At 55.3% G+C, this 26,399-nt stretch overlaps 1 protein-coding gene and 1 long non-coding RNA gene across 2 annotated transcripts; one reads left to right on the forward strand and one right to left on the reverse strand.

Moving 5' to 3' along the window:
• Positions 1 to 172: 172 nt before the first annotated feature.
• Positions 173 to 22,506, reverse strand: LBR (lamin B receptor). The gene is made up of 14 exons (XM_039235783.1): positions 22,404 to 22,506; positions 19,000 to 19,178; positions 17,441 to 17,644; positions 14,722 to 14,805; positions 13,515 to 13,710; positions 12,656 to 12,852; positions 10,708 to 10,762; positions 7,996 to 8,187; positions 7,268 to 7,371; positions 6,219 to 6,344; positions 3,432 to 3,600; positions 2,162 to 2,242; positions 1,950 to 2,072; positions 173 to 1,829 (listed from the first exon to the last, which is right to left on the reverse strand). The coding sequence occupies exons 2-14, from the start codon at positions 19,162 to 19,164 to the stop codon at positions 1,669 to 1,671; spliced, it is 1,857 nt and encodes a 618-aa protein (XP_039091714.1). The 5' UTR covers positions 19,165 to 19,178; positions 22,404 to 22,506; the 3' UTR covers positions 173 to 1,668.
• A 202-nt stretch (positions 22,507 to 22,708) lies between these two features.
• On the forward strand, positions 22,709 to 25,136 carry LOC120234124. The gene is made up of 2 exons (XR_005528996.1): positions 22,709 to 22,907; positions 24,424 to 25,136. It is a non-coding gene; the product is annotated as an uncharacterized LOC120234124 (long non-coding RNA).
• The last annotated feature ends 1,263 nt before the right edge of the window (positions 25,137 to 26,399 follow it).

Here is a 26,399-nt window from a genome sequence, read left to right on the forward strand (position 1 = left end):
GATAGAGAAAAGACCAAACCGTTCAGACTCCATCTCCTCAAACAGCAGGACTAAGTGCCCGGCCGCTGAGAGCCCCGGCGCAGGCGGGGTGGATGGGTCACCCAAGGGCTCCTGCGTCAGCCCCAATGATCCCAGAGTCACCAGCAGGAGGAAGAGGCTCCGAAGCACCACGTCTTTTTTATTTCCAACTTTATTTCCAACTTAAAACTTCATTATAAAACTTGTCAAACGTTTCAAAAACAAAAATTAACAACACACCATAGCTGATATCCACAAACTGCAACCTGTCTTTTTATATTTTACATCTTAACCAGAGAAAGACTTAAATCTCCTCCTTCCTCCCCAAGCCTCACTGGTGAATCGAGTACAGAATGAGACACTCTTTCTGATGCAGGAGAAAAGCATAATAAAAGCCACTTGCTTACGTCTGTACAAAGAACACACTGGAAGACCACGGGTGCCAGAGCCGACAAAGTCACACACGGCGCCCACGGCCACGCACCTGTGTCTCGTCTACACACTGCAGCAGCAGCCCAGACACTCTCCTCCATCCCAAGAACCACTGAACTGAACACGATCTTCCAGCGCGCCTGCTGCTCCCTTACGGGACTATCAATAAGGAGACCGTGTTGGCTTGGACCTCGCGGCTCCGGCTGCCCCGTCACATCTATTAAACTGAACAAAACCTAAAGAGGCTCTGCCTTAAATTACGTGTAGACCAACAGGCTTCTAAAGATGACCGCCGCCCTGCTTGACGGCGAGGAGCACGTGGAGAGGGAACGTACGGGTACAGTATAAACAGCACGGCCTCAACAGTAGCAAAATCACAGTTTTATCTTAAAAAAGTAAAAAACATACAAAAATATTAGCCTGAAATGGCAAGTTTTCAAAAACCAATCTGTGTAAAAATGTTTAAATAGTGCTGTTACTCCAAAAATATATATTTATTCTATTTTTTTTTCTATTTGCAATAGTTTATAAAGGCAAAACAGACACCTGCGCGTGAGGTAGCAAAGCCAAATCCGCCAGCTCTGGGGTGAGGAAGACACCCTCCCTCGGTCTCACCAGCTTCTTTTACACAACCTTAAATGAATTCTAATGGGTTCACAATTTTTAATTTAAAATACTGCATATGTTCTCGTTAAAAAGATACTTAGTCCTAACGCTTATTTCACATTCAAAATACTGTACAGAAAGCTCTGCGGTCCCCATATATTACATGAAATCTATGTACTCACTGTCCAGCGCGGCTGCGGACGCCGAGGTGGAGAGAATGGCCCGGCCCCGCTCACACAGAGCTCAGGGCACGTGTTTAAACCCCACTGACCGCGGATGCGGATTCTCTCCAAGAGACATGGACAGGTGGTTTCGCTTCAACACGAGGACAAAACGAAGTCATGGCTGGAAAAGTCCTCGAGGCCCATAGACGTCACCGGGACTCTCCTCCTTGCACTCGAAGAACTTGTGTTCCCCGAATCTCAAGGACGGATCCCAACAACCCCTTCTCCTCAGCGGGTGTCAGACTGAGCGACCACAAGCAGCTGTGCTGAGCCCGCCGGGCCCCACGGTCGGGACTCAAAGAAAAAGAGGATCCTGTCGGTGCGACAGATGACGACCGGCTCTGGAACCTTCTCTCAGTGGTGATGGGGCGGGCGGGGCGGGGGGCGGCTAGTACACGCCGGGCAGGATGCGGTGCGGCACCCGCCGGCAGTACTGCTCCCAGGCCAGGCCGTACCGCCGGCGGCAGTGGCGCTCGTCGCGTGCCTCCCGGTGCACCAGCAGGACGGCGAAGTAGACGACGTAGAAGTAGGGCAGGGCGTGGCCGAAGCCTGCGTCAGGGCACAAGCGTGAGCCACGGCGTCCCCGCCCCCGCCCCCACCCCCGGGGAACTGCGGGATTGCCCGGGGCGCCCCCCGCCCACACACACACACCTCCCCTGCTGCACTCACCACAGGGCAGGGACCATGCCAGGGCCATGAGGAGGTCCCCAAGGTAATTGGGGTGGCGCACGAGGCCCCACCATCCAGAAACCAGGAGGTTTTTCCCCGTGGAAGTAGGAATGGTTTTTAAGTCTAAGTGGAAATAAAAACACATTTACAATCATCTCTAGACAAGAGAATCTTATGTAATGTAAATATCATAAACATAAACCAATATTTACGTGCGAGCTTTGGATCCGCGGGATTTTTCCGGAATGAGTTTTTCTGAGAATTTGCACATCGGAAGATTATATATCCACAAACTGCAATGTTTTTAAAATCGCATGTTAACAACTTAATATTTAAAAGCATCGGTAATGTCAGGAATTATTTCTGTGCTTTTGAGAAAATTTCCAACGTAGAAAATACCTTGATTTCTTAAAAACAGCCCTGGGGGGCTCAGTCGGTGAAGCGACCAGCTTCAGCTCAGGTCATGATCTCAGTCTGTGGGATCGAGCCTCGTGTCGGGCTCTGTGCTGACAGCACGGAGCCTGCTTGGGACTCTGTCTCCCCCTTTCTCTCTGCCCCTCCCCTGCTCACACGCTCTCTCTCAAGGTAAGTAAACATTTTTAAAGAACAAGTCAAACCCCTCCACCTCAGAACATCAAGAGAAGAGGAAGTCCTGAAATGTCACCATTGCACCACTGTCCCCATCTACCTGGGGGCACAAAACCAAGGACACAGCGCCACTCACAAACGAGCGCTGCTTTGGCCCCGGTTCTGACGACACACCCTCAGGGACAATCTGCGCGCTGACTGCTTTCGTCCAGATTCCGGAATGTCAAATTAAGAGCCCCTGACCGACCAGTGACCGCCCGCACTGTCGTGCCCGTGGAGCGCACGGTGGGAAACGAGGCCCCACCCGCGGCTGACACGCACACTGCGCCACCGTCCTGAGTGACACGCAGGCGTGGTCAGGAGCAGAACCAGTGGTGAAACAACCTGAATCTTACCCTCGCCTTGAACTTCCTCTTCTACCCGGACGCCAATCAGAGCAGCAAACTCGCTATGTGTGAAGTTCTGCCCATTTTTCCACCCTGCCCCCGCCGGAGTCATTTAACAGACCCCCCCCACCCCCCAATCCCACTTTCGCCGCCACAGTCCACATCAAACACTCTCCTCCGCGGAGTCCACGCTGACTGCTCTTCCCCAGAGACAGGTTCTGGCCGCCTTCGACATGGCCGTATGGGCGGCGGGTCCCCGCCTGCACGCCTCCCCCGTGCCCAAGGCAGGCCCAAGCTGCTTCCTCTTTGAGGTGCCCAGGAGGAGCCGCCACCGCACAGAAAACCACCCCGAGAACGAAGCGTCCGTTCTCTCTGCAAGGCAGGAGGCTTCCTGGATGACATGGACCTGCTTCAGCCACTGCCAAGGGTGCGTCGTGAACACATGTGTGACAGCGCAGGAGACTCCACACCCGATACGTGACGTGCGGCCACAGAAAACAGTACTCACGTTTCAGGGCGACAATCAGAGAAGCCATCGGCCAGGACACGTCATTGGGGTGGCTGACCAGATAGTAGGCCTGCAGGCTGTAGACGAAGGGAACCCACGCGAGGTCTCCGAACGCCAGCATGAATCCAAACCCATCGTGAGTGATGTCCATGGTGGTCAACAACGCCTCCTATCGGGGACAGGGGAGGCAAGTCTTTTAAGAACGCTGGGGGAGGGGAGGGGGGTATCGGGGAGGGGGGCTCAGTCGGTTGACTCTTGATTTTGGCTCAGGTCATGATCCCAGCATGGAGCCTGCTTGGGATTCCCTCTGCCTCTGCCCCTACCCCTCCACTACTCACACTTGCTCACTCTCTCAACAAGAAAAACACTTGGGGAATTAAAACAGGTTTTTCAAGTGTTCAAACTAAGTTCAGAAGGACGCAGGGTGATGGGAGGGCACAGTCCCTGAACGTTTCACAAAGGGGGGTGGTCTGGTTCCTGGGCCGTGTCCCTCAGCAGGTCACTGCCACCTTCCTCTCCACTCACAGCACCCTCTTGGCCCACAATCTGGAAACGACACGTGTCCAAAACGCCTCTCATGCTTCCTGGCTGTGCCCAGGCCATTCTCCGACCTTGGGCTCCGGCTCCCCGGCCACCCCCCAGCTGCCACACCTGACCCTCCTCAGATGAGGCGCTTGCCGGACGCCGCGCCTGCTCACGGCGGGTGTGGCGTGTCCTCACTGACAGCGACCCAATTATCTTCACCCCGCCACCCCAGCATGCAGCGCACGGTTTGCCCGCTACACGGTAAGCATTTCCAGTGTTTGCCAAAGAGACAACACCGCCAGCTGCCCCAGATCAATCCCGCAGGCGCCCGCCTCCCTCCTGACCGTGATCGGGCTCTCATGTCGCCTTCCACGTGGAACGCCGCTGCGTCCCCAGATCCGTGGATGACGCAAGACCAGGGTTTGGCCCAGACCCTGCAGGCCGGACTCCAGATGTGGGGCTGGCCCAGGGGGCTCTCTAACTACCTGGGGCCTCGGGGCCACGCGGCCGACACGGGATGAGCAGGGTGTGAGCTCTGGGGGGGGCTCCGAGGCCCAGGGGAAGGAAACGGTGGTAATAACTCCAAAGACCACTTTCTGCCAGAAAGAAACCAAATGGACAACGGAACAGAAAACCGAAGTCACAATCTCCAGGCCCTCAGGCCACACTTGAGCACTGACCGCCGTGCACACTGGCTCTTGGGACTGGCCGTCCAGGTTCCTGGGCGCAAGACAGGGGCAGGGACGAGGCGTCACCTCTATAATCACTGTCCTCTGTTCCCTCAGGTCGGCCTCACTCGCCGCCCGGCCACAGCCTGATGCTGGAGAAAATCATCAGGCAAAGCCCCCCCCCAGCTCCGCCGCCGTCCCGAAGGCAGCGGCACTGACGACACACGGGGAAACCCCCCCAACTCTGGCTCTGGTGCTCAGCCCCCAGCCTGCGACAAACCGCCTCACAGACGTCAAACCAAGTCACCATCGGCTTATTTCTAGACGCGTGAATTTCCAGCCGGGGCCACAGTGACTCCACCGTACGACCCCGAGCTGGAAGGAAGTGGCCAGAAGTGCTGACCGCTGAAATGCCAACGGAAAGGCGTGTCAAGAGAAGTCTCTGTGATACTCAGGCAACAGCGAAGCGTCATGAGGCTCCTGAGACAGAAGGCGGCCACCCCCTGGGGGCCACTGACAGTGCCGCAGCGAAGGATGCCTGCCCGCACGTGTGCGTCCGGGAACCTGGGTACATCTGGAACCTTCTGAGGCCCAGCACCAGGCGCCCCGTGGGACTGCAGTGCTCAGAGTGGGCAGAGCACAAAATCCGTAGCCCGGCCACTCGCCACAGAGGTTTGTTTACCCCGAGAGGCCTTGAGCGACCAGACACAAGGCAGATTACAGAAACAGTAACATGACGCTCCCACGTCACCTGAGGGTTGAACTCACAAACCGTGAGATCATGACCTGAGCCAAAATCAAGAGCTGGTTCCTTAACCAACTGAGCCAGTTTTGTTTTCAAAACTGGAAGAAAACTCAGAGTGAGTGTAAAACAGGCCTGAGGAATATGTTATTTTTAAAGGGACTACATTTAGTTGGAACAAAGATTGGGAAAATATAAGCCAATCTTCAAGGACTGAGGACTTTGTTTTTTTAAATGTTTTATGTTTGAAAGACCGAGAGAGAAAGAGTGCGCGCACAAGGGGAGGGGCAGAGAGGGAGACAGAGAATCGGAAGCAGCTCTAGGCTCTGAGCTGTCAGCACAGAGCCCAACGCGGGGCTCAAACTCACAAACCGTGAGATCATGGCCTGAGCCGAAGTCGGACGCTTAACTGAGCTCCCCAGGTGCCCAAAAAGCACAGACGACTTCTCACATGCGAGTAAGGCCAGGTTAGCTTTCCTTAGGCCGGTTTCCCCAAGTATCACGACTACACACCAACGAGCCACCCTCGCTGTGCAAGTACTCGCTGCCTCCTGACAGTCAACAGCACAGGACCCTACCTAACCCCATGGCCATCTACCCACCCGCTTTCATCGGACACAGGGATTAAGAAATTAAGATTTATTTCTAGGAACTGGACAAGGCACAGAAGTTAAATATTTCACACCAGGGAGCAGCGGACACACTCACCCTGCGTTAGTGCTCGCCGCACCGCGTGGACGGGCGCCCCACCTGCTCCCCATCAGCCCGCGAGGGGTGCGCCCTCCTCACCCCACCAGACACCCGCACTCAGAGCTGCTGGACTCCAGGGCCTCTGCCCCAAAGAGGACTTACCTCATTCCAGAGAGCGTCCGCCACGTACAGGAGCTGGAAACTGTTAACCAAAATCATCGCTAAGGACGGGGCAGCTCGTTTCTGCAGCTTCATCTCAGCCAGAAGCATCACCAGGTTCACCACCACCTACAAGAATGGGGGCAATTGTGTCCCCAAGTGCCTCCCCGGACCCTCGGCAATGACGAAGGGAGAAGGTCACCTCACCACGCGGGGATCTGCAAGGGTGACTCCAACACCAGGACACGTAGTTACCTCCCCGGTGCTCTGGTCCTGTGGAGCGAGGGACCGACAGTGGGGACGGGGGGGAGGGGGGAGAGGGTGCAGAAAGCAGGCCTGTGGATGCAGCAGCCCCCACAGAGGTGGTGGGGATCCGCAGGGCTGGATGTGGACACTGCGCCGGGCCTGACACAAATGCCAGGAGACAGCGACATCCGACTCCGTGTCTGCCGCCCTCCCACAGGTCCCGATTGCATCAGAATTAATTTTCTTTTCTTTTTAAAGATGGGAAAAAGGGCGCCTGGGTGGCTCTGTTGGTTGGGCGTCTGACTTCAGCTCAGGTCATGATCTCACAGTTCATGGGTTCGAGCCCTACATCGGGCTCTGTGCTAACAGCTCAGAGCCTGGAGCCTGTTTCAGACTCTGGGTCTCCTTCTCTCTCTGCCCCTCCCCTGCTCATGTTCTGTCTCAAAAATAAACAAACTATAAAAATATTTAAAAAAAAAAAAGAAAGAAAAAACTTTTAAAAAATAAAGACAGGAAAAATACATTTTTTCTTATGTGGACTGACCTACACGATCATGGTCCTACATAAATACATGGACGTAAGCAAAATACAACAAGCCCTCCATCTTTAACGACCTGGAACAGGGCATCGTAGTCCTGTGCACTCTGCTTACGGGAACAAAAATACTTGAAATACACATTTACAGAAAGCTGTAACTGTTCCTCAAAAATACCACCCCCCGCTTATTTTAAGGTGTCTAAAACCTTTCCTAAACCCAAGATTAATGTGTACTCCTGAACTGAAATGAAAAACAAAGACGACATACCCATCCAATCAATCCAGGGCGTAATTCACAAAAGTATTTGAGGTCAAAAGTACCGATCCGAGGATTCAATTCACGGCCAATGAAGAAATCGTAGATGGCATTGCCTGCAGAGAGAAAGTCCTTATCCAAACAGAACAGCGGCTACGAGGCTTTCAGTTCAGCCCCGTTAGCTGCAGTCCAGGATCCCAACTTAGTCCCAGGGAGCCTGCCAGGTGCCAGCTCGGGCAGGTGGGCGTGACAGCAGGGACGGAGGAGGCCAGAGGATGCCCGTCCTGTCTAGAAGCAGCTAGGATCCTAGGGCCAGGCACCCTGATTTTAAGGGAACTGGAGCTTTTTTTTAAATGTAGACTAACCATTTTTCTAAAATAAGCAACCTGAGGTTTTAAAATGTTTGAATACTTGAAGGTCAGAATCAACCGATTTATAATCTCTGTTACTTTGGGGTTTTTTAAGGATGTTTATGAGACCAAAAAAAAGAAAATCGTCATAAACTGTGACACCAAGTTACTAAAATATCAGTTACTATAATAAAGAAGTCACTAAAATAAACTGTCATCAAGTGACTAAAAAAGGAACAGAGACAAACTGGAAAGTAGAAAAACAGTAAATAAATTTTTTTCCCTTTGAATGTATTTTCCTTCTCATTTTTCCTCCAACCTGGTATCCCTTTCCCCGAACAACCCCCCCCAGCCCCCCGGAGGCTGTGAGCTGGAGTGTGGGGTGCTCACCGGAGCTGGCAGGGGCCAGGGCACTCGGAGGCGCCCTCGCTGCCCGCACCGCCAGGTACACGCTCAGGCCCAGGGCGAAGGCGGCAGCGGCAAGCGCGAACTGAAGGAAGTGGCTGTACAGGTAGTGCAGGTCCGCGCCCCAGAAGACGGCCCCCCCGACGGCGGCGCATGTCAGGAGGAAAGCATAGAACCCTTGAAAAGAAAAGAAAATGTGTGTGTGAAACCAGGGCTTCGCGAGATGTACATCCTGGAAAGACCCTGGGAAACGACCGTTTCCGAGCTCACGCGCACTCCTCAGGCTCGGGACACTCGCACGGGCAACGCCCGGTTTTCAGCATAGACACCAGGCTCTCACACGGATCATCCAGTATTTTAACTTTTTTTTAAGTTTATTTACATTGAGAGAGACAGAGATGGTGTGAATGGGGGGTGGGGAGTGAGGGGGGAGAGAGTCCCAAGCAGGCCCTGCGCCCAGCTCGGAGCCCGATGTGAGACTCAAACCCACAGAAGTATGAGCTCATGACCTGAGCCAAGATAAGAGTCAGACACTTAACTGACCAAGCCCCCTGGTGCTGTGCATTTTCAAACATTTCAATAGTTTATATGCTATGCTTTTTCATTATGAACCATCCATATGTGAACAAAGCCAACAGTGCACAGAAATTCACTATTAAACAGCAGAGAAGAACCTCAAAATTCACATAATCCTAACCCTCGAGCCCGAATCGCTAAGACCTGAACCCAACACACCAAGCGTACGTACTTCTACCTGAAACCCCGTATCCATGATGGATACAGAAGATCCACCACGGTCCCTCCCCCCCCCCCCCCCCCCAGCCCCAGAGTACAGACCCCAGGACCTGCCCCCAGAGAGGCCAGCGCACGCTGGCCGTCGGGTCACAGGCAACTCCTCAGCCTGCAGTGCCTGGGCCAACGTGTGCCCAGCCGGCTGCTCCCGTGGGCCAAAGCGGGAGGAGTGTGCCCGGCGTGGGCACCCCCAAACGCGGCCACACTGGGATCAACGAGCAAACGGACAAGAGGCAGCCATGCGTGGGCTCCCGTGCAGCACGACGCGGTCTCTGGGCCATCGTCGGAATCTGCCTGTGCCCGTGCCAGGTTTCGTCCCGAGGGTACCTCTGAATGGTTTCAACTTTTCCTCAGCTTTTTAAACCATTCACTTATGCTCATAAAATGTACGAACGTGAAAGAAAAAGGGCGGCAGACCGAACAGCTTCCTGCCCTGTGGCCCACGTGCGTTAAAAAGGACCCTTCACAGTGTACTGGGCTCTTCCTGGATTGAGGGGAAAAACCTCATGAACAGAGACGGAGGGACGCCGGCCCCAGAGGTACCGCATAGGAACCTGGAATCTGAAAGAGCAGGATCCCAGTCCCGCCGGCTGCCACCCGCTCGCGCTCCATCGGAGCGGCCCGTGTGCACCCTCACAGGACAGCAGAAACAGAAACCACCACCTCTCAGAAAAGAAGGAAATCCGCCCAGGGAGAACACCACAAAGAGCAACAGGCCGAGGGCAAAAGTCATCCCCCTCTCCCCCCCACCCCCCACACCCCGTCCCCACTCGGCCTTGCAGGTGCTGTGGGCAGCCTGCTTCTAACAGCAGCAAGTCTGGTTCAAGTTCGTAATCATCTGACAGTAGCAGCAAGTGAGTGTTCAGCACCCACCACGATCAGGCACCGAGCTAGGCTCTGTGTTTTACAGGCCGCACGAGAGGCATCTACGGGACCCTCAGCTGCCCTTTCAGAGCCCAGCAGAAGGACTTCACAAAGAGCAGGCGTGAGATAAGCCACAGAAAGAAGTACCCACAGTTAGAAAGGTAAAAAGTAACAGGAGTGGGGCGCCTGGGGGGCTCAGTCGGTTGAGCGTCCAACTTTGGCTCAGGTCAAGATCTCTCACTTTGTGGGTGTGACCCCCACATCGCGCTTTGTGCTGACAGCTCAGAGCCTGGAACCTGCTTCAGATTCTGTGTGTGTCTCTCTCTCTGCCCCTCCCCCACGCACACACTGTGTCTCTCAAAAACATTACAAAAGAAGTGACAGGATGAAAAAAGGCCAAGAATTAGGGTGCATAATGAAATTCCCAGGGAAAGGAGGCGAGCCCACCAGCCCTGTTCTGGTGGAAAGCCCTTCAGGGAGAAGTCTCTAAGAGCAGGGCAGCCGCACCTGACGGAAGCGTCCTCAGGGTACAACTGACCCCCCCCCCAACAGGTACCACCCACCGGGTGCTCACAGCTGATGGGCCTCCCGCAGGCCAGCCCCCTGTCCGGCACCGGGGATCCCCAGGGACCCCCGACCAAGGTCCCTCACAGCCCCGGCTGGCAGACAGGATAACGAGGACAGAAGGTGGGCGTGGAGTCACCACAGCGCACCCGACACCGATGGGACCCCGATGCCATCTACCCTGCAATCAAACTAAAATTAAAAACTAGGAGTAAAAAAATACATAAAAAAGGAGAAAGGGACCCGAGGGCTTCTCTGAGCAGAGACATGACAGGGATGACATAGCTGCAGGACACTTTGGGGACAGTTTTCCAGGAAAAGCACTGTGGATGCGGCCACGTGATGCCAGAGGCCGGGGGCGGGGTGGGGGGCGCGTGTGCCTGGGAGAAGCGCCGGGGCGCCCGCTCGGCTGGACCCGCTCCCATGGGTGGGGGCGCAGCGCAGTCACTCACTGGAGCGTGAAGAACACTGACTCACCGTTCAGTCTGTACTTGAGCCTTCTCCCATCGGCAAGAGGCGTCCCTTCCACGACCTTAAAAAGAAGAAGAAGGTTTTTCACTTTACGTCGTCGTCGTAGTCAATTCCAACGTGCCTGGCGAGGACGAGGCCCCTCCGCAGGGCCGGCGGCAGCGAGTGGGAGACATCTCCGATGAAGCGGCTCCACCTCAGGATGTCCCCGACACACACACACCTGGCAGTGGCTGCTCAGGGCACAGGTGACAGCGGGAACAGCCACCCTTCCCTGCCACCCCGGGGGCCGCCGCCAGCCCCAAGCGCTTAGAAACCTCTATGACCTCGTCCCCCTCTCGCTCAGAAGTAGGGCACAGCCGCACAAGCCGCACAAGCCACGTGCCTCCGACCACATGATTCAAATGGCCAGATGGCAGCCACAGTTCACGCCCCAAAGTAACTATTCAGAAATGTAGCAATTCATCGTAAATACAAAACACGAGGGGCACCTGGGTGGCCAGGCTTAAGTGTCAGAATCTTGATTTTGGCTCAGGTCAAGATCTCACAGTTTACGAGTTCAAGCCCCATGTCAGGCTCTGTGCAGACCCTGTTTAGGATTCTCTCACTCCCTTTCTCTCAATAATAAACTTAAAAAAAACTTTTTTTTACAGTGTAAAAAATATTAAAAATAAAACCAAAAACAACCTTTAGAACATACATATATGTACGTATGTACACACACACACACACACACATATAAAACAAGAACTTGGTGTCACTTGAGTTGAGGTAGGCTCCTCTCCCCTTTCTCTAGCTACAGAAGGGGACCAGGAACAAGGCAGCACCTGGTGGAAACCACAGGGTTAGCAAAACCCTCAAGCTCATTTCGAATGGCCCCTAAATGATCTTATCTGTTCAGGCAGCCGACAAATTCCAAGTTGGGCTACAGTCGGCAAATACACGAAAACGTACGTATACATAAAATCTTTAACCTTTGGACTGCTTTTTATTAAATATCATCTAGTTCGGGTAGGCTCACCTAACCTCACCCGGAGGTGAGTGCTCTATAAAGCCTCACTATAAAAATGCCTGAAGGTTCACAGCACAAAAACGGTCGTCATGACGGTAACGTTTCGGCGAGAGCGCCAAGAACCCGGCGTCCGCGGCCCTAGTCTATCGCCGGCACTCGCGCACCTGCTCAGACCGACCCTTTGGTTTACGGGCAGTCGGTAAACCTGCAGAGCCCTACGAGTAAGGTCTTTAAGTGAATTATTCACTCTGCGAACCTCTGTTCCTTTCAATATATCCAGTAAAACATTCTAGCAAAAGAGAAAAAAAACTACACTTACAATGAGGACAAATTTAAAAGACATTTTGCCCAGGTCTGAAGAGAACTAAAATGTTCCTCAACAAATTCTCTCAAAAATAGGCAAATTAGAAACACAGTGTATTAAAGAGAAAAGTAGGGGCGTGGGTGGCTCAGTCGGTTGAGCGTCTGACTTCGGCTCAGGTCACGATCTCACAGCTCGTGAGTTCGAGCCCTGCGTCGGGCTCTGTGCTGACAGCTCGGAGCCTGGAGCCCGTCTCTCCCTCTCTCTCTCTCAAAAATAAACATTAAAAAACCTCTTTTTTTTTTTTTTTAAATCTTTTTTTTTTTTTTTTCTATTTCTAGGAGAGAGAGAGAGAGAGACAGCATGAGCAGGGGAGGGTCAGAGAGAGAGGGAGTCACAGACTGAAACAGGCTCCAGGCTCTGAGTTGGCAGTCAGCACAGAGCCCGACGCGGGGCTCGAACCCACGAACCGCGAGATCATGACCTAAGCGAAAGTCGGACGCTTAACCGACTAAGCCACCCAGGCGCCCCTAAAAAACCTCTTTTTAAAGAAAGGGAAAGAGGCAGGCCAAGGCCCCCAGAACGCGGAGCTCCCCGGCCGAGCAGCACGAGGCCCAGCGCGCAGCCCGGACGGCGGGACTCACCTTCCCGAGCGGCAGCGCGTAGAGCAGAGCCTGCAGGAGGACCCAGAGGACGTAGACGCCGAACACTCTGGTTTCCCACAAGTCCTGCCAGGCGGGCAACGGAGGCGGGAAGCTGCGGAGGCCGGGCTCCTTCTGTCGGCCCATCAGCAGGAGCAGGCAGAGGAGGGGCGGCAGGCCCAGCATGACCAGCAGCACCCCTGCAGACAAGGCTCGAATCAGTCCAGGCCGCCCGCTTCGTCGAGCCCCTCTGGACTTCTGGGTCAAGACTGGAGCCTGGCGCAGCGCCCAGGGCCATCTAACGTCCCGCCCCAGCCGCCCGGCCGCGCCCGTCGTGCCCAGGGGGCAAGCGCCGAGGCCACTGGCGCAGGATGTCAGCCGCCAGCCGGCCGACCTCCGGCCCAGAGACCAGGCTCCAAAACGCGACTAATCCACCCACGAGGGGAGCAAACAGCTTGAGGTCCCAGCAAACCAAACATCAGCACGTCTAAAACCATCAGCCTCGTCCTGAACACACAGAGCACCAGCACGCTACAGCCCTAAGTGTCTCACAGTGAACACACCTTCCCACGCAGCGGGTGCTGATGCTCGGTGGCCCGGGACACGGTCCCTCACAGGCCCGCCAGCCCAGGGGGCTGCTTACGAGACACAAAGCAATTAAGCCGTGCGCGACTCTGAACCAGCTGGCCGAGCCTTCCCTTGACTAGCCCACAGGCTGTCACTACTTTCAAGTCACCCCCACTGACTAGCACGGAGCCCGGGCCCCCGCCCGGCTCGTGACCTACCGCCTCCCATCCCTCCCAGGAAAGGCCTTTCCTTCCCCGCCACTGCCCTGCTTGCGCCAAGCAGGGGCGCTGCCTACCGGGGACTCCCCCAAACTCCAGGTCCTTAGTCGGCGCGGCTGGAGCTTCAGAGGTTTTCAGTGGTACAGATCGTCTTGTCGAAACAATGTTTTCTTCCTTAGAATCCATGTCTTTCGATTTGATCTCTTCTCTTCTGGGCCGCAGGCTATACTGTGTAGATACATAACTACGTTCTTCTGACAGATGGAATTTTTCCTAGTTGAAAAATAAAAAGTGCTGAATATTTATAGGCAGTAATCAGCAGGGGCTCCTGGGTGGCTCAGTGGCCAGATTTCAGCTCAGGTCATGATCTTGCAGTTCACGAATTCGAGCCCCATGTCGGGCTCTGTGCTGACAGCTAGGACCCTGGAGCCTGTTTCAGATTCTGTATCTCCCTCTCTCTCTGCTCCTCCCACACTCGTACTGTCTCTCTTTCTCAAAAATAAATTTAAAAGATAAATTAAAAACTAATAAAAATAAACTTATAGTCAATCATTATCACTAATGCTATTACATTAACTCAGCATTATAATACAGCTGGTTACTAACTAGAATAAGTTTATTAAGTTATATTCAGCCTTAATTTAAGAACAGAATTTTAGAAAAGATTATGAGAAAATACTATGGTTTTCTATGTGATTTTTTTGTTTAATTTACTTATTTTGAGAGAGAGGGGTGCCTGGGTGGCTCAGTTGGATAAGCGGCCGACTTTGGCTCAGGTCATGATCTCATGGTTCATGGGTTCAAGCCCCGCATCGGGCTCTGTGCTGACAGCTAGCTCAGAGCCTGGAGCCAGATTCTGTATCTCCCTTTCTCTCTGACCCTCCCCTGCTCACGCTCTCTCTCTCTCTCTCTCTCTCAGAAATAAATAAAACATTAAAAAAAAGAGAGAGAAAGACAGAGCACATGAGAGCAGGGGAGGGACACAGAGACAGAGGGGGAGGGAGGGAGGGGGTGAGGGAGCGGAAGAGGGAGGGAGAGGGAGGGAGAGGGAGAGAGAAGGAGAGAGAGGAAGAGAGAAAGAGAATCCCAAGCAGGCTCCACAATATCAGTGCAGAGCCTAATGCAGAGCTCGAACTCATGAACTGTGAGATCATGACCTGAGCTGAAACCGAGTCGGACGCTCAACCGACTGAGCCTTCTGGGTGCCCCTTCCATGTGATTCTTGAGGAAATGTCGCTTTAACATAGAGAAAGGCCAGCTGGGGTGAAGAGGGACGCCTCGCACCTGAGTGCTTCTGGGCGGCGTGCAGTCCCTCTTGGTGCGCTCTGGCTCCCCGTTGTATCTGCTGATGCTATTTCCAAACGGCTTCTGTGGTGAAGAATAGAGAACATTGGAACGTAACAATCAGACCCCGTTAAACACAACATGGTGTCAAAACATTGTTATTATGAAACTAAGCAATGAAACAGATTTTCACAGCTAAACTCTGAAGAAGTTCAGCAGACTTTTGTTAAAAAGGAAAAGCATTGGGGCGCCTGGGTGGCTTAGTCGGTTAAGCGTCCAACTTTCGCTTAGGTCATGAGCTCGCGGTTCATGGGTTCGAGCCCCGCGTCGGGCTCTGTGCTGACTGCCAGCTCAGAGCCTGGAGCCTGTTTCAGTCTGTGACTCCCTCTCTCTCTGACCTTCCCCTGCTCACGCTGTCTCTCTCTCTCTCTCCTAGAAATAAATAAAAAAACATTTAAAAAAAAAGGAAAAGGATTAAAATCAATTAGCATTTCCCAATCTTTAAATGATTGGATTTGACAGTATAGATTTCTATGCAAGATCTTTCATCTTTTAAACAGGCTGAATGTTATAATGCCGTCGTTCGATGGCAGATACGCTCATATTTGCTGTGAGTCAGATAAGGTAAAACTCAATCAGTTAGTTCATTCACTGGATAGAAAAAGGGGGGAAAGGCATTCACTGGCCCAAAACAGCCACCAAGGGGAGGTCAATAAGCAGCAAGTACCGCGGGAGCCTTGCCCGTGACCCACCAACTGCCTCCTTGCTGGGTTCCGCTGCCTGGTTTCTCCTGAGCCGCGCCTTCTGCCTGTGGGTCCCTGGCCTCAAACCTGCACCCTCGTCAGGCAGCGGAGGGAAGTTACCACACAGAACGGGGGAAGCGGATCAGCCTGCAAAAGGCTTTTTAGGCCACACGTGGCTGAAATCTGTCCGAGTTCCTGTCACATCCCTGACCGTAACACTACGACACAACAGGAGGAAAGCAAGTTACAAATGCAAGTACGTCTTCGGGAGGCCCAGCGGCGAAGGATGGCAGTGACGTGGGGTCCAGGTCTAGCTCTGGTCAAAGCCAGACTGAGCGGTGAGAACATTCAACACGTACTTCGGTTTACCAAAGTGCCAACAGGCTATTCAGCAAGTACCACGCCGTCCACGGCACGGATAACAGCCGTGACCCTGTACCCGCGGCACAGAGGACGGCCGTGGCCACACACATCAGTGACCCTGTACCCGCGGCACACAGGACGGCCGTGGCCCCGTACCACGGGAACTGTGACGGCTACAGGCTGACAGGACGCCCACACGTTGGGGCAAGTTATGCAAAAGGTCACACTGAGGCGTCCAGAGCAACAAGGCGGCGTGACCGTCACAGCACAAGCAGCACGGGGATGGTCCTTCCCACGCGGCACACCATCCTCGCTCCCGCGGCGGCTCCACAGAGAGGAGCCCCGCCAGCCTGCAGCTCAGGTCACCAGGACTAAAGAAGGTCACACTGCAAAAATATAACGGACACTGAACGCTAAAACCGAAACAGTGACGGAAAGCGGCACGCGGCACCTGCTCCGTAGCCCGTCACCCGCCTGGCAGGGAGAGCCGCCGATGGAGGGAACCTTCTCGCTCACAAGCAAAGCTCAGAACGCGAGGTAGAGCGGTGAGCAGACGCCCTTGGCAATCAAACTGGCAAAAACAAACAAACGAAAAATTATGGTAATTCTCAGAATGAGCGGATGGGCATTTACACGGCGCAGCCACTGCGACAGGCCTGTGTAAGCACTGTGGCAACAAGTGCAAACGCCTCACACCCGCGCTGCCACCTGACCTAGCGGTTCCACCTTTAAAAATTTATCTGAAGGAAATATCAGATGTTCTGTAAGAGTATCTGCTCAGCACAGTGAAAATTCAGACAAAGAAGCAGCTAAACGCCTGTCAATGAGGCATTTTAACAATCATGTCACATCTGTGTGAACTGTGGTCCATCCAAACCATACGACAAAAATGATGCACAAAAATATAACACAGGTTATTCCCAATATTTTAAAATTTACAAATCTGGCTACAGAATAGGATGTGTGTCATCCGGTTTCTTCAGGTTATTAAAAATCTGTGTGCATTTTGCCCAGTAAAGAGGTAATATTAAGTGAATAGAATAAAAGATCTTTATTTGATTATTTTTCTTAAAAATCATTACTAGGGGTGCCTGGGGGGCTCAGTCGGTCAAACGTCCAGCTATTGATTTCGGTCATGATCTCAGTTTGTGGGACTGAGCCCCACATCAGGCTCTGCACTGGGGGCCTACGCCTCTCCACGATGAGCCCTCCAGCTTCAGCTCGGGAGAGAAGTGACCAAGGGTAAGGACACTGAGAGACCAAGGATGTGTTTTTGTAACACACAGCGACATCCCGTTATCTTACACGGAAACACCTCTAAACTGTCAAACGTCTTCAGTCCGGCCCACAATCTACGTCCATCCACACGCAAGCACCGCTCTCGTTCAGAAGCACAGCTCCAAGCAGCGCTCTGGGAACCGAACTTTCACTCTCACCGGCGCCCAGAGCCCCGCACCACCTACCCTCCCACACCCGCCCGCCGACGTGGCCTCCCCGAGCCGCCGCGTCACACGGAGGCCCTCGCTGCGAGCCGTCCGGTGGCATGGGCACGGAGGGAAGCCCGTGGGGACCCGGCCCGGGGCAGAGGCCTCGCGCCAGCCGCGCGCACCCACCAGCACGAGCGGGGTCAGCTTCACTTCCAGCACCTCCTTCCTCATCTCCCTCAGGTCGGCCTGGTGCGAGGCAGAGGCGGATCGGCGGGAGCTTCGGGGGGGCCGGCCCGGGGATCTAGACCGCGACCGTGACCTACTCCCCCGGCGTCTGGACGGCGAGCTGGAGCTTGAGCCGCTCTTCCTTTGTCTGAAGGAAGTCAAAGGCTGGGGAGGGACAAGAAGGCAGAGTTTTAGCACAAGACGGACTGGGTGCCATCAGCTCTGAAAGCCCCGGGCATCAGGCTGTCTGAGAGCCCGCCGGCCCAGCCAGGGACGCATGGGACACACACGTGGGGTACAAGGGCACGTGGTTTCCCAGCGGCGCGGACTAGAAGGGCCCCCAGCACCCTGCTGGGTTAACGGGTGGTGGGACCAACAGCAAGAAACTCTGTCCCACAGTTTCATCCTGAGCAACACGCACAGGCGGGTCTGGGAAATGGGCCCAAGGCTGCAGTAGGCTCAGCAACACTTGACTCTGCCCGTTCCTCTCCCACCCTAGTCCGTGTGGCCCAGGAGCTGAGAGTGGCCTGACGCTTTTTACATGACTGCAAACAAGAGCAGACAGAAAATGAAACTTTGTGACACAGGAGAACCCCCTGAAATTCAAGTGTCAGTGTTCACAAATAAAGTTTTATTGGAACACAGCCACGTTCACCCGCTCCAGGCCGGCCTAGAGCTACTCTTGGTTGCGGACACCAGATGGCCCAGGAAGCCATTTACTCTCTGCCCCTCCTTCTAGAACTCTGCCAACCTCTGGTCCACAGTATTCAAACCGTGGGCCACCAGCCACCGGTTCAAGAACTGTTTCTTACCGATCCGCACCCAAAAACCAAATTGGGAACACATGTGTAGAAATTTTTATAGCATTTTGACCAAGGAATTTTAGGCCTATTGACCAACAATATAAAAAGTTGGGGCTTTACTTTGTACGCCTTTTCCTCCGTCTGTCTCGTAAGCCACGTTTCCAGTATTTTGCATATGTCCTTCCACAACACGGACCAGATCATTAAAGCCCCAGCCCTCACAGAAAGGCTGAGAAGCCCGGAGCTACACTTAAATCCAATCAGTGTCACTCTCCTGATTAAACGCTCCATGTCAGGATGAAGCCCAGTTTCTGCGATTTAACCCCACCCCTCACCTACTGCGGACTTGGCCCTCTGAGTAACCACCCCCATTCCCCCCACCCCCCCACCCTGACCCCAGGCCGTTGGCATGCTGCCCTCCCCGTGTGGCCTCAGCACCTGCCCAGGGGTCCTCTGCAAGCCCTGAGACCCCAGACCACACCCCCCGCCGCGTGCATGGCAGCACTGCCCACCAACGTCCCTCACCAAAGGCATCACACCCGGGAAAGGGTCCGTGGAAGCGGGTCTTCTCCAAGAGGCCACAGCCTCTGGGGGACAGGCTGCTGTGCGTACCCCCACGGCCCCAGAGCTAACCCACAGGCGCCCCAAAGCCCGGGCTGGGCTGGGCTGCCTGAAGCTCTGCCACATGGCAGCCGCCCCCACATCTCGTGAGCGCACCTTGATGTCACTCTCCTTCAGCTCAAGTTCGGTCCCGTCCTTGTACTTCACGGTGTAGAGCTGGGAGCCGTTGTCGTGGCTCAGAATTTCAACTTCATAGTACAGGGAGCTCCCGGGCCAGCGACCCCGCACCACCTCCCCGTCGGCGAACTTCCGACTCGGCATCTTCCAACACCAGGCTGAACGGTGGAAAAGGAAACAACAAAGTCACCGTGTACACGCGCACATGGGTCTCTTTTCCGCAGACTGAAGCCTCACATACACCTTCCCAAAATGCCTAACTGGTCAAGATCTTAGGAGCAGGAAGGCCTCGCTCAGTGGGGGGGGATGTCCGGCCCCGAAGTGTGTAGGTGTTAACTGGGTTTCCCAGGGACAGAAACACAGGCAGGAAGTGGCAGAGGTGGGACCCCCCAGGCTGTTCCTTCTTCTACGCGTGTATCCACTGGGGTCACTCTACGTAGGGTGACCTCACCACGGTGCCGCTGCGGCACCTGCTGGGGACACAAGGACGCAGCAGGACACAAAGGTACCACGTGGCTTGCACTTTGCAAAACACTATCACCCAAGCGCCCGGACTTCTTGCTACCTGACAAGGCACGGCCATAAAGGATACGTTTTCTGATTTATAAATTCCCACAGAGGGCGTGTGGCTCAGTGGGTAGGGCGTGTGACTCTTCACCTCGGGGTCATGAGTTTGAGCCCAACATTGGGCATCCAGCTTACTTTAAATGGAGAAATTCCCATAGTCTTACAAAGGCTTTAAAATGTATTTACTTTTTAACACATTATCTCTATTAAAAACCATAACCTCTAAGAAACCAACTTGCTGGGAAAATCAAGAATGTATACTTAACTTACAATAACCCACCAACAAGAAGACAACTATTTCCAAATCCATGACAAACAGCAGATTTGGGGTCCTTTCATTAAGCCCTCGTCTTACAGCTAAAGTCCCAAATGCATGCCAAGCATCTGTCACCTCCACGGCCGGGCGGGGGGCACCTCAGTCCACCGCAGACGCCACTGTCCTCACCCCCTCCCAGGAAGCCCCGTGGAAACACCACGGTTGGAAACCACACGCAGTCCCGGGGCTGCCGGCCCCCCTTCCTCAGAGATCCCCTGGCCGCAGGGTGCCGGCAGGCTCGCACGGGCACCTCAGTGCCCTGCCTTCTGTGTCACCTGCCAAACCAGCTGGGCCTGGTCTGAGCAGCTGATGGCACGGCAGGAAAACGCCACCTTCCTCCCACCTCAACAACCCTCACGGGTTCTGGGCACATGAACGCGCACCCTCAGCCAGCTCCTGCAGGGGCGCTGTGGGGGCACCCTGCTGCTCTCCAGGGTTCAGGAAGGAGAGTCACGTTGCCCCGCCTACCCCCGGGGAGAATCTTTCCTCAGTGCTCCATTTCTTCATTGTTAATTGCCTGAGAACTCGCTGGCTGTTTAGGACAGCAGCCTGGGCCTGGGGGGGTGGGGGGGGAGGGGGCCGAGGAATGAGCCCACCGGCACATGCCCACCAGCACACACCATGATTGGGGGTCATCGAGGCTCATGGGTGAGCTGGGAAACTGCTCTCTGCCCTGCGCCATGGGGCGCCGGATGGGTGCGGGCTCCAATGGGGGAATGGGGGGCGTGCAGGGCTCGGGGTGAAATCACAGACGTCACACCTGGCCAAGGGGGGGCTCTAGGGAAGCAGGGGGAGGGGCACAGCTGAGGCACGGAGGAGGGGCACAAAAAGGAGATGACAACAGCCAAGTTGGCCTGTTTCAACACTTGGGTCGGAGCCTCCCAACACTAAGAAAGAGGAAGGAAACATGCCCTTCTCCTCTGCTTGCCCGTGCCCCTCCCCCTCGCGGGACCCCTACCACCAGACCCCTGGACTGGGCTCCGAACCCCTGAGGCGGGCAGCAAGGGCCAAGGGCATGTGCCGCTTGTGTTTCCCACACCAAAGCACAAGGTCCCCCACTTTTAAATGAGTTGTAAACCAGTCCTTGAGCAGACCCCGCACATTTCTGAACACTCATTTACTGCCATCTTCCTATTACCTGGTGGAATTCTGCAGGTTATGCTAATTAAGCGACGCAGGGGATTGGTTAGGTGGCTAAGCTTGATTTTTTTAAAAAAAAAAGGGGAGGGAAACGAAGAATCGGGACTTCCAGCAAGTTGGGTCTGGTGGCCAAGACAGGAAGGGCCAGCACCCACCGCCCAAGGACACCACCTTATCAGCAAGTGCTCCCAAGCCTGCGAGGTCTGTGTCCCACCCCTGGGACTCCACAGCCTGGCTCTAGTAGGAGCTCCCGGGGAAGATCGGGGACAGGACACAGGCTCACTGCCTTCACGAACTCCCTTCCTGAGTCGGGCCGCATGGAAAGGCTTCCCTTCCCCGGGAAATTAAAAACCCTGTTGACTGAACACACCTCCGCTCCCCCCAGCCTTGCTAACTCCACGTCAACCCGGCCCCATAATGTCACTGTTGGTGCACAGGACCGCAGGACATTAGGCCGAGCAGACAGCAGGTGCGCAAGGGTCTCTGGGCCTCACCCTGCCACACCCGACCCGACCTGGCAGCGAAGGGGAAGCTGACCGCCTCCCTCGCACACCGGGCCCAGCGCCGCTGCAGCTCTGCTTTTCCCCCTCCCCCGACAGCGCTCAGCAGCTAAGCGGGGCCGGCACTGCCGGGTCTACACGGCCCTGCTCACAGCCGTCGTCTAAGTGTAACTACCCTCATTCTGGTGGATGCGGCAGGTGCGCGCGCGCCGGGGGGGCCGGGGGTCCCGGGGCGCCCCGTGCAGGCCTGCCCGGCCAGGCCCCCCGAGACCGCCGAGCTGCGTCAGGAGGGCTCTTTTTAGGGCCGTGAAACGGTGGAAACACAGGACCGAGCTGTGCTGAGCAGCGGCGCGCAGCCCGCCTCACCCCCTGCTTCCAGGGCCTGCGAGCCCGGGGGCCGGCGGCAGCCAGGCGCGACGGCATCCCGGTCCCGGCGTCCCCGTCCCGCCCGCCAGCTCCCCCAACCCCGCCGGCGCAGCTCCCGTCTCCCCCCGCGTCCCCGTCCCGCCCGCCAGCCTCCCCCATCCCCGCGGGCGCAGCTCCCGTCCCCAGTCTCCCCGCGTCCCCGTCCCGCCCGCTAGTCTTCTCGATCCCCGCCGGTGCATCTTCCAGCCCCCGTGTCCCCCGGCCCCCGGCCCACCCGCCGGCGCCGCGGCCGCACGAAGGGACCCGAAGCCCCCACAGCCTCCCCCCCGGCCGACACCGCCACCGCGCGCCCAAAATGGAGGGACGCGTCCTCGATTTGGATCCGCGCCGCTGTACTTCCGCCGCGGCCTAGCCGAACGCCCCGAGAGGGAGACGAGGCCGCGCCCCCCGCCCTCCTGTCCGGAGCTGCCGAGCGGCCGGCGCCAAGCGCTCACCTATGCGGGGATCTGGCGGGACAAGAACGGCTCTGGGACAGTCGCCGAGCAGCACCGGCGGCGGCTCCGCGCGCACAACACCGCCCGGCGCGCGCGCGCCCGCGCACCCGCGCCCGAGTGCGCGCCGCGCTCCGTCCCACCCCGCCCCCAGCGAGGCCGCCCGGCGCTCCCATTGGCCTCTCGGTCTTTTGAATCGTCGCCGGCGCCGCCGATTGGTCGTGCGTGTGGCGCGCCTGCCCCTCCCGGCGGGGCCCGCGGGGCCCGCGAGGGCGGCGAGGAGGCTGGGAGGCCGGGAGGCGGGGAACGGGGTCCGCCCAGCGCCCGCTTATCGCGGCCGCCCAGGCGTCGCGCCCCCGCCCCGCCTCCTTGGGCCCCGGGGTCCCGAGTCCCCATCGCCGCGGGCTTCGGGGTGCTGGGCAGCTTGGCGGCAGAGATAATAAACAGCCGCCGGGAGAACAGTGCGTTCGCGTGCGCACGACTCGGATCAACTGTCCGCGGCCGCAGGTGCTGCCTGCCCAGATGCTGGCAGGGCTCTCCCAACCGCGAGCGGGGCTGCGGCCGCCCCAAGGGCGCCCGGCTCCTTTGTCCTGGCGGCGGCGGGCCGGGCCTGAGCCGAAGGGACCGGGGGAGAAGGGCAGGGGTGGCGCGGGGTCCGGGGCGGACGGCGACTAGAGCGTGTGGGGACTGGGGCGGGGAGACAGAGGGGCACGGGGTCCTGGGCTCCTGTCCCGCGACGGCCAGGGGTCCTGGATTGACTGCCAGGGACTGAAACCTCTCACCTTCCACCCTGTGCTACCGCCCACATCCCCCGAGTCTGGTGTTAATTGGCCTCCACATTGCCAAGCATTACGTTAACTCGGATCTGGTGTGGATTTTACCCTCCACGTTCTCATCATCGGTTAGTTAGTTTCCTTCCTTTGAGGTCGAGAGTTGAAAGACGTCCATTGAAGTTCCCCATTTTGCAGTGTGGTCTTAAAGTATTTCTTAACCCGACTACTAGGTTAACCTAACCTACTAGGTAATCTTAGTGAATTTCAGGTGTGAAAGCACTATCAGTTAAATATTCGTAAGAAACAGGCTTCTTCATTTATAGACCAGATTCAGTCTCAAGAGTTTCTTACCTGGCAATTAAAACACCCAGGTTTACTACTTTAAGAAAAAGGGAGGGGGGGCCGCCTGGGGGTCTCAATCAGTTAAGGGTGTGACTTACACAGGTCTTGATCTCATGGTTAGTGAGTTTGAGACCCACATTGGGCTCTGTGCTGACAGCTCAGAGCCTGGAGCCTGCTTCGGATTCTGTGTCTCCCTCTCTCTCTGCCCCTCCCTTGTTCACACACTCTGTCTCAAAAAATCTAATGGGCTGAGGTTTCTCAGACATTCACAACCAGTGTGAAAATTTTCACTGGAGCCTTTCCTGAAAACAAGTCCTGACAGCCAGTTGTCTACTGTCTGGGTATTGCCGCGCGTGGAGGTCTGAGCTACAGAAACGCAAACTGACTGCACTTCAAAGTCAGAAAACCTGATTTTTGGCCAAGCCCTGGGCCTGAGTTGCCTTAACCTTTAAGGTGAGATAGTATTTGCAGTAAATGACACAGAAATGAAAACACTACCTCTGGTATGAGGGCCCCTAAGAGAAGTTTCTATTCCTGAGAGCCAAGTGGTGCTGTGCCGTGGTTTTGTGCTGCGTCCAACCCAGAACCAGGATTACATGCTTCCTGGAGCATTTCCGTTCGTGAGATAAAAGATTCTCTTAAAGACACACACACGCATTTCATCATAAAAGTCAGGTTTATAAAGCTTCATAACGAAATAAAGCTAAAAAATCATAAACCACTAGATTAAGCTTATAAATTACAAAGTACCAAAAACGGTTTCCAAAACAACTGATTCTGACCTCAGAGAAATTAGGCAATCATCATTTGTAGTTAGTTGACTGGAGTATGTTGCGAAAAGTCAGATTAGTACCAAAGCCACTTTCTCAGTAAAGAAATGGTTAGTATTCTCTTGCTTTGCTTTACAGAGACGGCTGACTGTGTATATTTGCGAGCGGAGAATCTCGTGGAGTTCTCTTTCCGAGATGCTTGTCCACCACAATCAGCCAGATGGATTTGCGGGACGTGTAGAGAAGACCTCACAGAGCCACGTTGTGAATGCAGCCACGAGTGGCACGGTCCCCTCCCCCATGCACACGGAAGATGAGACGTGGTGGGGAAGGAAAGTCATCAGCACTGCCACTGAGGCAGCCGCCGACCGCACGCGGGGCCGGGAACCCTCACACCGGAAAGACAGGCTCCTCGGTGCGGTGCGTTCCCACACGGCCCTTCTTCTGTCCTGCTTCCCAGAAGATCTGGGCTGTTGGGGCTGCAACAATTCTTGCGGGAACTGGGTCTGGGCACAGCATCACGTGGCATGAGGGAGTCCAATTGGACCCACTGGGTGCTGTTTTACAGGCGGGTGCCACCCCCTGCGAGCTGCAGAAAACCTGTCATCAGGTGGAAATACCCCCGGGGCCACCTGATGGCACATTCCTTCTGAGGTCCGACCTGAATCATTTCTATCCACACAGAAGCGGAGTTCATGGTTACCAGGAGGGACCAGCGATGTCCGTCTGTCTCGATAACGACTTTTTTCATTTTTATCTGAAACACATGTATGTATATTTGTACCACTTACTTCGTGTTTTCTCACTTCTAACTATCAGATGGGGGAACTTTTAATAAATGGCTCCAAGTACCCCACTCTCCTCAGCTCTAACGGAATATCTTAATCCACGTGGAATGAATATGTGATTTTCTTCTGCACAAATATTCATGCTACGTGCTTCTGAGCGCCTCTGGATTGGTGCTAAGCCGACTCGGCAACCTCGGGGTAATCTGTGTTTCCATTACACGCCATCAGTCTAAGAAGAGGGACTCGCGCGTATTTTTAGTCATTTATGTAGGTGTGTGCTTGGAGTAAAATTTTGTTTACTACTGCGCTCCCAATAGGTCTTAGGTCGTACGATCAATTAGGATGCTCTTCAAATAAAGTGAAGAAACTCAAACTTATCACGCACATTCCACTGTCAACATTCATCTCAAATATTCGACATCATCACCCTCAAGTGTGTTCCACGCAGACCGAATTCACTAGATCCCGTACTAATAAGGATCACAGTGACCTTGCCCTGGTTATCTAGATGCGTCTTCCCAGACAGGCCCTGGGAAGGAGGACAGACAGTCCTAGAGTCCAGATTCAGGGCATCAAAACCGAGAGTCCTGGAGGGAAGAATCACAGGGTGGAGGCAAGGCCAAGTTCATGTGCTCTCGGGCCCAGGAGTGTAGACAGAAAGTCCATGCACGAGCTGCTTCCTGAGCAGCCTGAGGAGTCTCCAGCTGTGGGTCAGTGGGATCGGGTGACCTGGAAGTCAACGGCCAGGGGAAGCAGGAGGCTGCCCGGGCATCTGGAGGGCTCAGGTGTTGAAACGGAGGACACTCAGGAATCCTCAGCCCTGGGTCAGACTCTGCTCCACCATATGACACGGGGCCAGCCCGCTGGCCTCTCCAGTCCTTGCTTCCTCTTCCTGCAAGTGGGGACAATGACACCTCCGTCACTGCGCTGACCCAATTCGTAAACAAGGCAAGGAATGGAACGTGCTTCCCAGAAGCAGGATCTCAGTGGACATCAGTCCCCGACACGCCTTCCCTTTCTCCACTGTGGGGGCCCCCACTTTTCCCAAAGGGCAGGGTGCAGTCTTCGTGCTCGGCTTTGAGCAGTCACTGAAGGAAGTACTAAACATGAGCACTGAGGAGGGGAGGGACCCAGCACAAGGGCGGTGCTCTCTGCCTCCCTGAGTGACGGGAGGCGCCCGCAGGGACTCCCCGGTTATCTCCCAGTGGTGCCTACCCCAGACCAGGCACCCCTGGTCAGTGTCTAAGGCCCCCAGGAAAACTATGGTAAGATTTTAAAAAGAAACACTTGAGGGGCACCTGGGGGGCTCAGTCGTTAAGCGGCCAA

The sequence above is a fragment of the Hyaena hyaena genome, unplaced genomic scaffold, assembly GCF_003009895.1.
Source record: "Hyaena hyaena isolate Hyena2069 unplaced genomic scaffold, ASM300989v1 scaffold_103, whole genome shotgun sequence".
Lineage (NCBI taxonomy): Eukaryota > Metazoa > Chordata > Mammalia > Carnivora > Hyaenidae > Hyaena > Hyaena hyaena.

What these genes read in the sequence shown, in the direction of transcription:
- LBR (XM_039235783.1), bottom strand. Translation starts at nt 19,164, where the DNA reads ATGCCGAGTCGGAAGTTCGCCGACGGGGAGGTGGTGCGGGGTCGCTGG. An exon ending in GGAGTTTGGGGGAGTCCCCG is followed by an intron (nt 12,853 to 13,514) that starts GTAGGCAGCGCC and finishes CCTTGTCTGCAG; the next exon opens with GGGTGCTGCTGGTCATGCTG. An exon ending in CCTGGCCCCTGCCAGCTCCG is followed by an intron (nt 7,372 to 7,995) that starts GTGAGCACCCCA and finishes TTCTCTCTGCAG; the next exon opens with GCAATGCCATCTACGATTTC.